The sequence below is a fragment of the Lycorma delicatula genome, chromosome 3, assembly GCF_047948215.1.
Source record: "Lycorma delicatula isolate Av1 chromosome 3, ASM4794821v1, whole genome shotgun sequence".
Taxonomy (NCBI): Eukaryota; Metazoa; Arthropoda; class Insecta; order Hemiptera; family Fulgoridae; genus Lycorma; species Lycorma delicatula.
In genome coordinates, this window is record NC_134457.1 from 114,257,604 (window position 1) to 114,271,984 (window position 14,381).

General features: G+C 31.2%; 1 protein-coding gene across 1 annotated transcript in view; it reads right to left on the reverse strand.

The window, feature by feature from the left end:
* Positions 1-14,381, reverse strand: part of Edem1 (ER degradation-enhancing alpha-mannosidase-like protein 2) — a 54,205-nt gene that overhangs the window by 12,535 nt on the left and 27,289 nt on the right. Inside the window, exons 5-8 of the mRNA XM_075360415.1 lie at positions 12,452-12,602; positions 12,145-12,324; positions 11,138-11,394; positions 8,300-8,492 (exon numbers count right to left, since the gene is read on the reverse strand). Coding sequence (XP_075216530.1) covers positions 8,300-8,492; positions 11,138-11,394; positions 12,145-12,324; positions 12,452-12,602 — 781 coding nt within the window. The remainder of the gene's footprint in view (positions 1-8,299; positions 8,493-11,137; positions 11,395-12,144; positions 12,325-12,451; positions 12,603-14,381) is intronic.

Below are 14,381 nucleotides of genomic sequence, written 5' to 3' on the forward strand. Positions count from 1 at the left end.
TGTGATAAACTTCTTTATGTTCAGGAAGTTGTACTTCAAAAAAATACCTTGACAGTAAGATTAATTTTATTAATTATAAATTTTGATTAATTAAAGTAGCTTTAAGATTTAAACATTTAAATGGACAACAAAGAACTTACAGAGATGTTGAAAGTAGAACTACTCCCTAATAAAACAAAAAAGGATGGAATAGGTGGTTTATCAAATCTGAAGTGTATAAAATTAATTTTATTCTGAACCAAATCACAAGAGAAAAGGAGAAAAATAAACTCATTAATGGTTTTAAAAATAAAATGTTTACTGTATAAAGGCTGATAAATAAGCAAGCAAATTGATGAAAAAAATACATACAAAAAGATAAAATTTTTAATAAATAATAAATAACCCACATAATCTTTTTAAAAATAAATATTAAGTTAATTATGTGATAGCATATTTCACTGTAAAAAAATTTATACTCTGCTACTTCTGGAATTAAAAATAAATTACTTCATGTGATGATAATGATAATCACATTAGTTATAGACATACGGTCAGAAGTTCAAGAGCACTTAAATAATTACACTGGTCAATATAAAATTTGGAACTGAAAAGGAAGTAGGTGTTCTCCATAGTATTTTACATGCTGAATCTGAATATGTATTCCGTAACAACCCATCACATACCGTTCTTAAGTTACAACCCCTTAAATTTATTTGTTCCAACATTTGTGGAACAAAAATTACAGATAAGTTAGTATGTTGTATGTTTGGTTATTCACATCAGATTTATATTTTGATGCATGCTGTAAATCTATATCTGATACTTAACAGTCAAATGATGTCATTTCATATCAAACCAGACATGTATAGGCATGACAGTGAGTCAAGTAATGAGTAATTAAACGTGCTGAAATTTTCTTCAGTATGAGCTCAGCTCTTGGTATGATTTGCTGTGTTCATTAGTTGTGGCAGTGGTTTTATCCCACACATATTATAACTATTGTTTCATAAGTGATGCCATAAATCTAGTGGAAAATGTTTTTGGCAGAAAAACATTTGGTATTATTTTGCGGAACATCAATTTTTAAGTTGTATGTATGTGTGTGTATGTTTCATGCTGTGTTTTATTGCACCATTGCACAATTCTATTAATTATTTTAAGTATTTATAAATTAAAACTTAATTATTTTTATAATTAAGTAAGTATTTCTGTAATATTTCAGTTTACTTTCATTCATTAAAACATTTTGAATTTTACAATGAATAAAAATTGGGCTTGTAAACATTCCCCCAAAAAAATATTTTTTGTTACGTTTATGTAGAATTCACCATGAAAAGTCGATGAAAACCAGCATTGAATCTGCTGAAAACTGCTTACAAACATTATTTTGATTGTCGCTTGAGAAACCAAGATAAATCCTGGGCTCCACATGTAGCATGCATCAAATGATACGTTAAACCAGAGGTTCCCAAACTTATTTTTCTCATAGACCACTTTCAAAATTTTGCTGGTTCCGGTGGACCCCCTGCAGCTACATTTCTACCATATTTCCAGTCGACGGAAAATGTGAAGATTACATCTAACTATGCAAATTTATGTTACGGCTGAGTTCCACGAACTAACAGCTTCCGAAAAAAAAGTGAGAATTGATTGGTTAACTTTTGATTGACTGTGCTGTGAAAGGATGTCAAAAAAGTAAAGTTGGCCAATCAAAAAAAATGCTTCCATCCAACTTTACATTTTTGACATCTACTCACAGCACAAGAAAGCAATCAATTCTCACTTATTTTATTTAGAAAACTTCCCATTCAGAGTGGTAAAAAGCAAAAGAAAAATAGCATATTTTTCTGTGTTGCATTTATTCAAATATGTAATCATTACACTATTAATTATTATTGTTATCATATTGCAATGTAATATAATAAAATTGTCGTAATATAATTAAAATTAAACATCAATAACGTAATGTAACTTCTACAATGACAATCACAAAATAGTTACAATTTTAATGGGAGGGATGTACTTGATGGATTGGCAGCAAATTATCAATATTTGGCTTCAGTTTTGTTAGGAATAAGCGCAAATCTCCTCGTTCTGTGATATTGAATCTGCTTCTTTTTTTTGATAAAAGGTTTGTAACGACATTAAAACTTTTTTCGACAAGATATGACGAGGGAAACGCTATCAAAAGCTTTCTCGCAATTTCCCACAGTCCAGGATATTTTTCTGGTATTTCTGCCTGCAGCCAAAATGTTTGATACCCTCTTTTAAATTTCACCTTCAGCTCCTCATTAGTGCTAAGCTCGAGTAGCTCCTCTTGTAATATCACATTCTCCACTTTCGTTTCATCAAATGGATTTATGATCCATGGTGGTATTTCCATCGTCAGAATATCTTCAAATCTGATTTTGAAGTTATCATGCAGGGCAATTAAATGTTGAACGTATGTCTGAATATCCTCATCAAGGCATTCTACCTGTGACAAGTTTGAAAACTGGGAAAATACGCGCCGACTAATATTTTGCTTCATAATATTCAATTTTCCAAGAAAAGCTGAAATTACACCCTTTGTTTTTATTAAATTGAGACTGTCCCCTTGTAATTATAAGTTAATGTCATTAAATTTTTTGAATAAATCTGTCAAATACGCGATGTCAGCTTTCAAAGTGATCAGGTTTTCTTTTAAATCTGAATCTTTACCTTCCAGAAACTCTAAAACTGATTCAAAAAGTGAATAAAATCTTGTTAAACATGCACCTTTCGACAACCAGCGTACTTCAGTATGTAACAGCAATCGTTGGAAGTCTTCATCATTTTCATCGCACAATTGGGCAAATAAACGCGTATTCAATGCACTGCTTCTTATCTTGTTAACAGCAATAATTACAAGTTGAAGCGATTGGTGCAATCTATCACTCAGATTTTTCGCTACTAGATGTTGTTGGTGGATGACACAGTGAATTGCAGTTACCTGTGGTATAATTCTTTTAAGATGGCTTATAAACCCACGATATCGCCCGACTATGGCAGGAGCTCCATCTGTTGCCACCAAAATGACGTTTGTGAATGGAATTGATTTTTCGTTAAAAAATCACTCAGGACATTAAATATTGATTCACCTTTAGTGTCCGTCTCCAAAGTTTTCGCGAATAGTAACTCTTCATGAATTTCTTCGTCCATAACAAATCGAACATATGCCAATAATAATGCTTCATTACCAGGTAAAGTTGACTCGTCCAGTTGAATTGAAAAATTCGTTGTTTGCAGATAATTACACAAGAAACTTTCAATATCAGAGCTCATTTCATCAATACGTCTTTGTACAGTGTTGTTACTCAAAGAAATTCTTTTGAGTATGTCAAATGGAGATTTGTGCAGAACAGTTTTTAAAACCTCTTCAACAGCAGGTAAAATTAACTGTTCTCCAATGGTGTGCGGTTTTCCAGATTTCGCTATATGTAATGAAATATTGTACGATGCCCGCAAGCCATCATCGTTACTTTCAGACGTTGAAGCGAACATACTGTGCACGGTAGGTCTCTTTTCATATTTTTCCTTCAATGTTTGAAAATATTTCTAATCTTTACCTATTTTATCAGGATGACACCTTCTTAGATGATCTTCGAGCTTCGATGGTTTCATAGAGTCATTGCTCAAACTTTTGCTGCACAAAAGGCATATAGGCAATCGCTTGTCTGCCTTTGATGGAAGAAATCCAAATTTTAAATAATCAACACTGTACAGTCGACATTTCTTCTTAGATTCAGTCATGTTTCGTATCAGTTACCTACCGGTAAATAAAAAAAAAACTTTGTTTTAGTAATCTCAAGGCGGTCTTACTTAACAGGATATGACTATTTTAACAGAATAGGATTAATTAATTACTGCAATGAAATAAAGTACCAGCGGCAAACTGATTGTAATTATTAAAAGCAGTAAATCGGTAAGATCCATAATAAAGTTTTATGAAAATGGCTGAACTGATTTTAATGTGATGTAAAACATTTTTTTCATTAATTATATTTTGATATCACAACTCTGCGATTTTAATAATTTATTTATTACTTTGATGCACGTTACGTTACGAGTATGTAAAGACAGGTACAATTTATGAAAATATACAACGTGTTACAGAATAAGGGTTACAACCGGGAAATGCTATGTTCAGGATCAGTTTTTAAGTCGATTCCAATAGTTTTTTTTATATATCTGAAAAAAATTTAGACCAAAAATTAATAAATCCTTAAACGAAGACAGTAAAAAGTGGTCACATTACAATATTGTGATGTCGCGTAGGTAGCGTAGCTCCTGCGGCTTTGACCGCGCCGCGCGCGACATTTCAATATTGTGATTTGACCACTTTTTACTGATTTTTTATTAATTTTTGGTCTAAATTTTTTTCCAGATATATAAAAACAAACTATTAGAATCGACTTAAAAACTGATCCTGAACATAACATTTCCCAGTTGTAACCCTTATTTTGTAACAAATTGTATAAATGTATATAATTATTAGTGAACCACCACACAGTCGGGTAAAAAAAATATTACTAATAAAGTAGGGACAAAAAGTTCAACTTTTCTTGGCTTTCTGTTCTTTTAGGGAAGTCTCTAATAGTGGCTCTGTTCAGTATTTAAATTTTAATACATACCTACTAAACGCAAACATTTCAAATATACTTATTACAACTTATACTTATTACAAGTATACTTATTACAAAAGGCAAGGCCTTTTGTACCTACGTATTTTTTGTAATTTTTGCATTTTTTGTTTACTGATGTGTACAATAAATTGTCAAATAAATAAATAAACAATAAATAAAATAAAAGTATAAAAAAAAAAAAAAAAACAGGTAATTACTTACTACTTTTTCCGACACTAGCAAATGCTAACTCTATTCATTTTACTTTTCTTTTTGAAATTCTGGGAACAAATGAGTAATGTTTATCCTTGGCAATCGTGTTTATATTAGTGAAGAATCAAACAAGTTCATGCAAGATTGCTAGCACACACACCACAAGTTGTTTTTCGTCCCTTTGCATGTCTGAACAAGCGTTGCGGACGGTGGCGCTTTGCAAGTCTTGACACGTTCGTTGTACTGAATATGGAATATGCAAGTTTTTACAAGTAACAGTCGCTGAGCTTCTCAAAACATTATCTGCCTAGATTGATACGCAAAATCAAGCCAACATTTTAGTTCTTCACTATCGAAACCAGATGAATTTTCGTGGACCGCCGCTTACGAATTGTGAACCCCCATTTTTTGTCATGCCAATGTAGACCCCCATCGAGTCTCCCGTGGACCCCTGGGGGTCCACCTGGACCACTTTGGGAATCAATGCGTTAAACTAACCCAGTGGTTAAAAGGAAAAAAAACAGCATTTGCCTTTGGTGTACCTATGATTTGGTGAGAGCCTACTAACGATGATGATGACTACTATTTTTGCTTGACAAATGTTATTGGTTTCAATTTAAAAAAAATAAAAGCAGCATTACATATCAAAATGTTTGTTCAGCTATAAGACCAGTACTTCATGGTGTTGATTTAATGATTCTGATTGCTCCACCTTCTTGGAAAGAAATCTCTGGTTCCCCAGAAGGCTCAACCAATAAATCCTCAACTTCAATAGATATTAATTATATTCCAGAAGAATCAAATACTGAATATCACTTACCACACAAGCAGAACTGTGATCTAATTCATGACTTGTATTTGTCGAAACAACATACAGAACTCCTAGGTTCACGTCTTAAAGAACAGAATTCATTAAACAAGGATACTAAAATTTCAGTACATAGAAATTGAAATGAAAATTTATTGAAATACTTTAGAAGAGATGGTTGAATTTATTCCTGCCATGACGTTAGTGGGCTAATGTTTGAACTGGACATTGAATATGTTTTTCATGATTGGTCTTTATTTATACTCATCAAAACGAAGTTTAAATGCAATGTTGTTGCATAACTTAAGTTTTCTTCTATACTGGTAAAATTTGCTGTAGGAATGAAAGAAACATATGAAAGTATATCAACAATTTTTAAAACCTATTAAGTATAATGAACATTCATGGCAAATCATTACTGACCTGAAAGTGATAGGGTTTCTTCTTGGTTTCCAGAGTGTCTTTACAAAATGTACATGTTTCTTGCGTTTGTGGGATAGTCGGGCTACAGATAAACACTATGCAGTTAAAGACTGGCCAAAAAGAAATCAGTTTACACCAGGAAAGAAAAATGTTGTCAATATTCCCCTAGTTGAAGCAGATCATATTATTTTAACACCTCTATACATAAAACTAGGCCTGATGAACTTTGTAAAAGCATTAGATGAAGATGGAGATGGCTTTAAATATTTAAATTTTTTCTCAATTAAGTGAAGCCGAATTAAAAGAGGGATTATTTATCCGTCCACAAATAAGAAAATTAATTCATGAAAATATATCTGACAGCAAACTGAATCCTAAAGAACTAGCAGCATCTATGGTTTTCTTGGAAACAAAAAAGCTGAAAAAACATGATCAACTTATAAATGAAATCTTTGTGAACTACAAATATTTAAGCTGCAAAATGTCACTGAAAATTAATTTTTTATATTTTCATTTGGACTTTTTCCCTTTAAACTTGGGTGACATCAGTGACGAACAGGGAGAAAGGTTCCACCAAGATATATGGCAAATGGAACAATGTTATCAAGGCAGATGGCATGAATCTATAATGAGTGACTACTGATGGATGATAAAAAGAAAAGACTTCACTGAACACAAAAGGAAAATAAAAAAATAAAAAAAATTAAGGTAATGAAAATGTCTTCAAAATAAAGGTAGAAATTTTAATTGTAATTATTATTTTTGTATTCTATTATTTAAGAAGTTTCTCAACATTTTAAGGGTCATAACTAAAAATCTGAGGGTGATAAAGAAAAACTGATTTAATTTTAAGATTCAGCATAAAAAATACATTCTATTCTAATTCACCTACTTTTATGTCAGTTTCAAATTATTTTATTTTATTTTTTTTTTTTTGTTGACCTGTGTTATTAATTTATTGTGATTGCCTATTTGCTAATGATTGTTATTTAATATTAGAGTCATTCAATAATTAAAGACACAAATTGCTCTTTAGCTAAGATAGTTTATTTAATCAAAATAGAATTATTTTAACTTTTCAACAAAATCTACAACAACATTAATTCACTTGTTCCATTTCTGAATCAGCTTATTTGTGCCTGCTGCAAAGGAATCCTTGACTTGATATCAGATCCAATTTAGCACATTTCATTGACACTGCCATTGCCATTAGACTTCATACCACTTAGTGTCTCTTTGAGTAGACCAAACAAGTGGAAATCCAATGGCCATATCAGGCTTGTATGGGAAGTAAGGAAGTTCTTCATAATAAATTTGTTTATGGTTTTTCAAATTGTCTGAACTGTGTCAGGCTGGAGATATCATAAAGCAGAATTATCATTCTGCTGAAATTTGCAGAGAGGATAATTTGTGAAAGGGTGGTGGTAGAGGGAGGGGGCATGATGGAGAGTAAGTGAGAGTGGGAGGAGGGAGAGAGAAGCAGAGTAACCACACCTATATAAAAATAGAAATTAAGTAGAATAAATATGGGTAAATCAAATCATGGAATAAATAAATATAGGTAATACAGGTAAACTTACATTTTTTAAATAAAAATGGCCTAAGAGAAAACTGAAATATATTTAATGCAACATTTCTCTTAAATGAAACGGTCTTTGTGCACCGTAACTGAGTATTTCAAAAGAACCAAATATATTTTACAAGCAATTGTTAAAATATTAATACAATAGCAGTAATAAAAATAATAATGTTATTTAACCATTAATAACATAATTAAAAATGTAAATCAGAAATAGCAAAAAGATGAATATAAAAATTACACATGATCAAGTGAGCTATATGTATATATATATATATATATACTATTTTATTGAAATTAATTTTTTTAAGATTTATAGTGAATATATATTGATATTCTGAATTATCAACTACATGAGATCATAAACTGTAAATTTTAATTCTAACAGTAAATAAGATGTATGGAAATGAAAAAAAAAATGATATAACATAGAGACAATTTCATGGTAAACCTTACCCCAATTGATAATTTGTTGTAAAACAAAAACAAGTGCACCTAATGGTAGATTAACAAGCTACCATTGGGATTATGTAATTTACAGTAAAAGATTCCAATACAAAAAATAATGAAGTAGCTCAAGGGCAGAGGTTTTGAGGAAAAAACCAAAAAAATCTTTCATTAAAATAAAATTCAAGTAAAATATTTACATACCAGTATTAAAAATATAACCACCAGCATCTAAAATACACTCTCTTCCTGATGGTAAAGTATGAACTGTGCCATGCTGACCTTTATTATGAATAAAATTATCTGGATCAAATAATAGATATAAATATTTTGTTGTTTCTGCCAAAAAGAATGATTCCATGCGGTTTTCTTGAGTATGATCTCTTGTATCCTCAATCTAAAAATATAAATTTTATATAATTTTTTTACAAGTATAAACAAAGAAAGTAATTATTATAAATTAGAAAAAAGTAAAATATTAAAATAAAAATAGAAAATCATAAATCTTTTTATTAGCATTTATGATTTCTTGTATAAGTCATTTAAACTGATAAAATTAATAGCTTCGAACAAAGATAATCACTTGGAAGTCTCCCATAAAAACACGGATTTAAAATTTGCCAATCATCTAATAAATACAGATCACAATGATACTTGCAATGAAATACATAAACAATAATGATATACTAAACAAACAAATTGAAATAAAACATACTTTTTGACCACATTTGAATTACATAACTGCCTAATTGCAAAAACTTACCAGCAGTATCACAGTTTCTGATGATAATCACAAGGGCAAATGAAAATGTTCTTTAGTATGTTATGTATTAATAAAACTTAGTTCAGTTGCTCACTACTATGTGGACAGGAAGTCCCTTTACACTGCAATAAATCCACCTTAATAATAGAGTGTGGAATGATGATGGATACAAGTCCGTTCACTATCAAAGAGCATATGTTAGCTTGTGTGGGTTCATGAATGTCCACACACTGGAAACATTGCAAAACGTTATGAATGACTTCATGAGTTTTGGGAAATCGTCACCATCATGGCAAACATTACCGACATGAAAGAAGGCTTTTGAAACAGGAAGTGTTCTTGATGTGCCACACAGTGGAAGGCTGAGCACTCAAGCTGAGACCTGTGCTGCTGTAGAGGCACTGATTCAACAATCATTGCCGAAATTAACACGCAAATGTTCTTCAATCAGGTATTCCAAGATCGTCAATGAGAGACCATATGTGAAAAGATTTGAAAGTTAAATGTTTTCATCAAGCCACAGTTAATGAGTTGAGTGACAATGACCTTGATCAACATGTTTATGCATGTCAGCTACTGCTTGAACGCTTTCTGAGAGCAAATGATAAAAAGAAAGTCATGTTCTCAGATGAGTGTGCAATTTATTGAAGCTCTTGTAACCAAAATATTTTTTCTGGGCAAAAGACAATCCTCATTTCTTTGAGGGATTTGAACATCATCCGCCTCATGTTATGATTTGGGCTGGGATGAAAGCTGAACACCTCCTTGGTACCTTTTTTTTTCATGGTGCAGTTAATCAACACAGTTATGAGAATGATTGATAGTGGTTGCTTCCAGAATTAACAGCAAAAGGGATCGCTAACATCCTTATGTTTCAGCGAGACAGTGCTCCAGCACATTTTGCTTTGAATGTCCTCAGATGTCTTAATGAAATTTTTTTGAATTCTGGTTAGGACATATGTCAGAAGCGTTACTGGCTCCATTGACTTGGTCGGCAAGAAGCACTGACCTCAGCACACCTGGCAATGCACTCTGGAGTTTTGTAAAAGAAGAGATTTGAAAATGCAGATACATCAACACAACGAGCAGCTCCAAGATGCTGTTTAGTCAGTATTTGAAATGATCTCCCTGATATGCTGTTGTGGATGAACAATTGGACATGGAGGTGTATACGCCTGTGCTTTGAGCATGATGGAACCCAAACAGATGTTTTAGATCCATAGAAGGTAAGCTGCATCTATCTTAATAATTTCATAACTAACATAAAGGGACTTCCCACCCACTCCATAAATAATGATCAATAATAACATTAAAAAAAATTGTTTTGAATACACACTGTGCGATATAAAAAATTTATCAGACATTTTATCATTCTTTTTTATTTTCAAGTAAACTTTTAATTCTTGTTTTAAACCTTGTTTCACAGGTTCAGTTAACGAGTTTAAATTATGAATGATTTGCATTCAATAGGACTAGTCAGATATGTGTCCTATTTTAAAGTAAAATGCACAGTTATCAACTGTATTGACAATTTATTATTTTTGTCATTATAACATTACTCCACATCACAAAATTATGAAAGAATTATTTTGTTTTACCATATTACCAACAAACCTTATGACAACATTTTCATTTTCTTTGAAATGTTAATTAACTGTAAATTTCAATATTTAAAAGTATTGACTTCTGATAGCTCTTTTCAAATTTTATAGTATAATTAAATAACTTATTTTTGTAACAACTGTATAACTTAAAAAAATTATGGAAAAGTTTCTGGATCTGAAAATGTTTTATGACATTTTCAAGAATATGAAATGGACATACATACAACATATCCTAAACACTTTTAATGAATTCTCACACAAGTCACACCATTATTTTATTTAAATAATAAAATGTCCCAACTATATTTCAATAATCTCCTTATCTAACCCATTAATATCTAACTTCCATCACACAGCTCACACTTACATATTTTGAGCAAAATAACAGCGTAAAACCATCTGATTTTGTAAAATATTTAGCAAAATTTGCTATAGGCTGGTTTTAATGTAGATTATTTGTTTAAATAATAAAAGATAAAAAAAGGAAGAAATTAAAGTATCCAAACAATAAAAATAATAATTCTCAAGTAATTACATAACTAAAACAGATAATACAATTCTTTAAGATTCATATTTTTAATTGCTACAATTGAATACTAAAACAGAACCTTTTAATTATTCTTTTTCATTTTGAATAACTACATTAATGAATTTTTAAATAAAAATTATAATTACCGTAGCATATCCACAAGGTGTGTAAGCACTATGCTGAATACTTCGAAGTATATGAACTCCAATATCTAAAAGAAATGGATCACCAGTCGCCCGGTAGAGGTACATGGCAGATTCTGCCAGTTCTGGTCTCAGAGGATAACTTTGACGATTTAGTCCAACTTCTGCTTGAGGAATATTATAAAACTCTGGAGTGAAACCGTACTGTTTCCATACCTGATAATAGTTGTGAATAGACTTCATTCCTGTATCCACATCTCCTAAACGATAAAATCCAAAATTGGTTTATAGATAAGTTCCATTCCTTACTCTTTTCTTGTACTGTTTATAAATTAACTACTTAATTTATAATTTAATGACATTTTTCTTTTCTTTATACTTTCAGATTTTCCAAAGAAAAAATACTCTTACCCAATTCTTCTTTACAGGTTTAAATGTGGATAGTTTCCTTATCCTTATACACAAAGAAAATTTCTTACAGCATTATTACATAAGTTTTATTTGTTAGAAAATTAACAAGGTAGGAAAGAATGAAAAATTTTACTAGCACTTATATTTTGATGTAAAAAAATAAACAACTGACCAGCTGATTAGTAGTCAATACTACAAAAAAAAATTAATTCTCTGACAACACAAGGTTTCAACTTATCATTTTTTTTTACAAAGTAGAAATTAGAGAAAAAGAATATTTAATAAACTCTGATAACACTTATAAGAAGATTTTGAAGAAATGTGTAAAATCTGTTTATTGGTTATATTACCAAGTAATGCTTGCTGCAATTGTGATCCTCCAACTACTCTGTTAAAAATGTTGCGTAGTAATTTTAGTATTTTGTGTGTTGCTGTAGCAAAACAAAGAAATATAAAAAAAAATTACAGAATAGTATTTCATATTTTACAGTGATGTAATACTGGGTTCAAATCCGTCAGGCAAAAAAAAAATAATTAACAAAAGATTAACAAAAAAAAAAAAAAAAAACAACAAAAATTAGTACTTAATATAATATTACCTATTAAGCTGAGAACTCCAGGCCAGTAAGCTTCTAAAGATTGAAAAACAGGAAGAGTAACCTGTCCCTTCTGCATGGACACCCACAAATACCAGTCACCACGCTTTAAATATTTATTTATACCAATCCGTCCTTCATTAAACATGGCCATTAATTCAGGACGATTTAAAAGAATTGCACCTTCAACATAAAAAGTAAATTCTTTTCACAACCAATTAACTATAACTACATAATATACAGAAATATAGAAAAATAAAATCAAATAATAATTATACAAAATATCTTGGAAAATTATATTTGAACTAACCTTTTACAAGATATTCAAAATACGAATCAACTCCGGCTCCAATACCAGAATCCTGAGCAGTCCATCTGCCAGTAAGAACATCTATGTGATTACCAACTAAACCAATAGGTGACTGATGATTGTACAGGGCATGTAATGCATTCAGTGCAACCTTAAACAAAAAAAATATTTTGTTAATATTTTAAAGTAACAACAAAAAATCATTTAGAAATTTTAAATTTTAATTTACTTTTGCAGCAGGTGAAATTAACTTTAAATTTTAATTCAGTACTAAAAATTCAAGCATATAAAATAAGCAGATCAGTTCTTGTATAACAAAAGCTGGTTTACAGTACAGAACTTCCTGAATCTCTTACAAATTAGCAGTACATGTATTACATTGCAAGTGTGATCTGAATAATTATTATAATTAAATTTCTTTTCTTGGGTGCATAAAGAAGAATTGTGATTAGCACCCAAATACAATGTTATTATAATAGAAAATTAGCAATACTAAACTTAAAATTAAATAAGAGCATATAAAACAAATAAAATTAACAACTAAAATGCACAGTATCACAATGAAAAATTTTTCCTTAGACAGTACAGCATAGATGTTAAGTGCCTATGCAGTATGCTAAAGGTGAAATAAAACCACAATGAAATAACAATAGTAAAAATCTAAATTAAAGCAATAAATTTACTATCTAGCATACACCAAAAGACATAAATAGATGAAACACATTATAATAATAATCACATATTTGAATACACATGCATGGCCTTAGGAAATAGCAAGACATTTGATAACATACTGTTTCCTAAAATACTTTAGATGTTAGCCCCTAATTAAAATGTTTGATGCAATGCCACATAACAGACACAGCCATAAGGAAATGGTATACAGTAAGTTAGCATTCACAGCAAACACAAACTGAAGCATCAGTCCGAGTCATGAAATGTCCATGAATAAATCTAGTGTGCCCTATTTGTAAACGGCAAAATAATCTCATTTCAATGATTATTTCTAAAAGAAGAGCTTCAAGTGACACAGTGCTTTACTATGTGATGTTTATTGCTGATAGTAGCATTCCATTCATCACAAACCACCCTCTTCAGAAAACACACATGAGCATACAAAAAACGCGATTAGTGAAAGCAGGCTGCAAACAAGCCTCTTTTGCCACAAAAAGAGGCTTTCAAGCATATTGCCTGAAATTCCAATAAGGCAGTGGATCTATCAGAAGCTCACACTTGTGTTATGCTGAGTTTTTTCAGACTGAATCTCACAGACAACAGGGTGTCTGGGGTATATGTCACTAATTGTGTGCAAGGCATTCATGGTATCTAGAGACAAGTACATGTCGAAATGTTGGATTAATTATATTTAAAGACCTTCTTATTAGCATACATCTCCACAATAAAAAAGTGGATAGCGGTTGGCTCACCACTATCCACTAGAAGACTTATCACAAGGCTTGAACAAAAAGCACCCAAAGCGAGAAGGACAAATGAAATGATGGACTACATCGAGCATCCTAAGAATGGTGGCTTGTGCAGATGAATAAGTCATGCAGCCATAGTCCAAGCGGGAATGAACCAGAGCTTGGTAGAATCATAACATGCATACTATCAACTCCCCAATGAGTGTAAGCTAGAACTCTCAGCATGTCCAGCATTTTTTGACATTTCAGCTTCAGCTCCTTTAAATGGGTTACCCACATCAGTTGCTGGTCAAACCAAAATCCTAAAAATTTAGTCTGGGTGTTCAACTGATTCACCATATAAAAACAGTTGAGAATCAACCGGGTAAAGCAAATCCATTTTGTTTTCTCCAGGGAAAAGGTGAATTCAGCCTTTTTACAGCACAATTGTATTTTGGAGCAGCTACAGTTCTAGACGCAATGTAAATTGAGAAATGATGCACAAATAACGGGTGTTTGCATGCGGT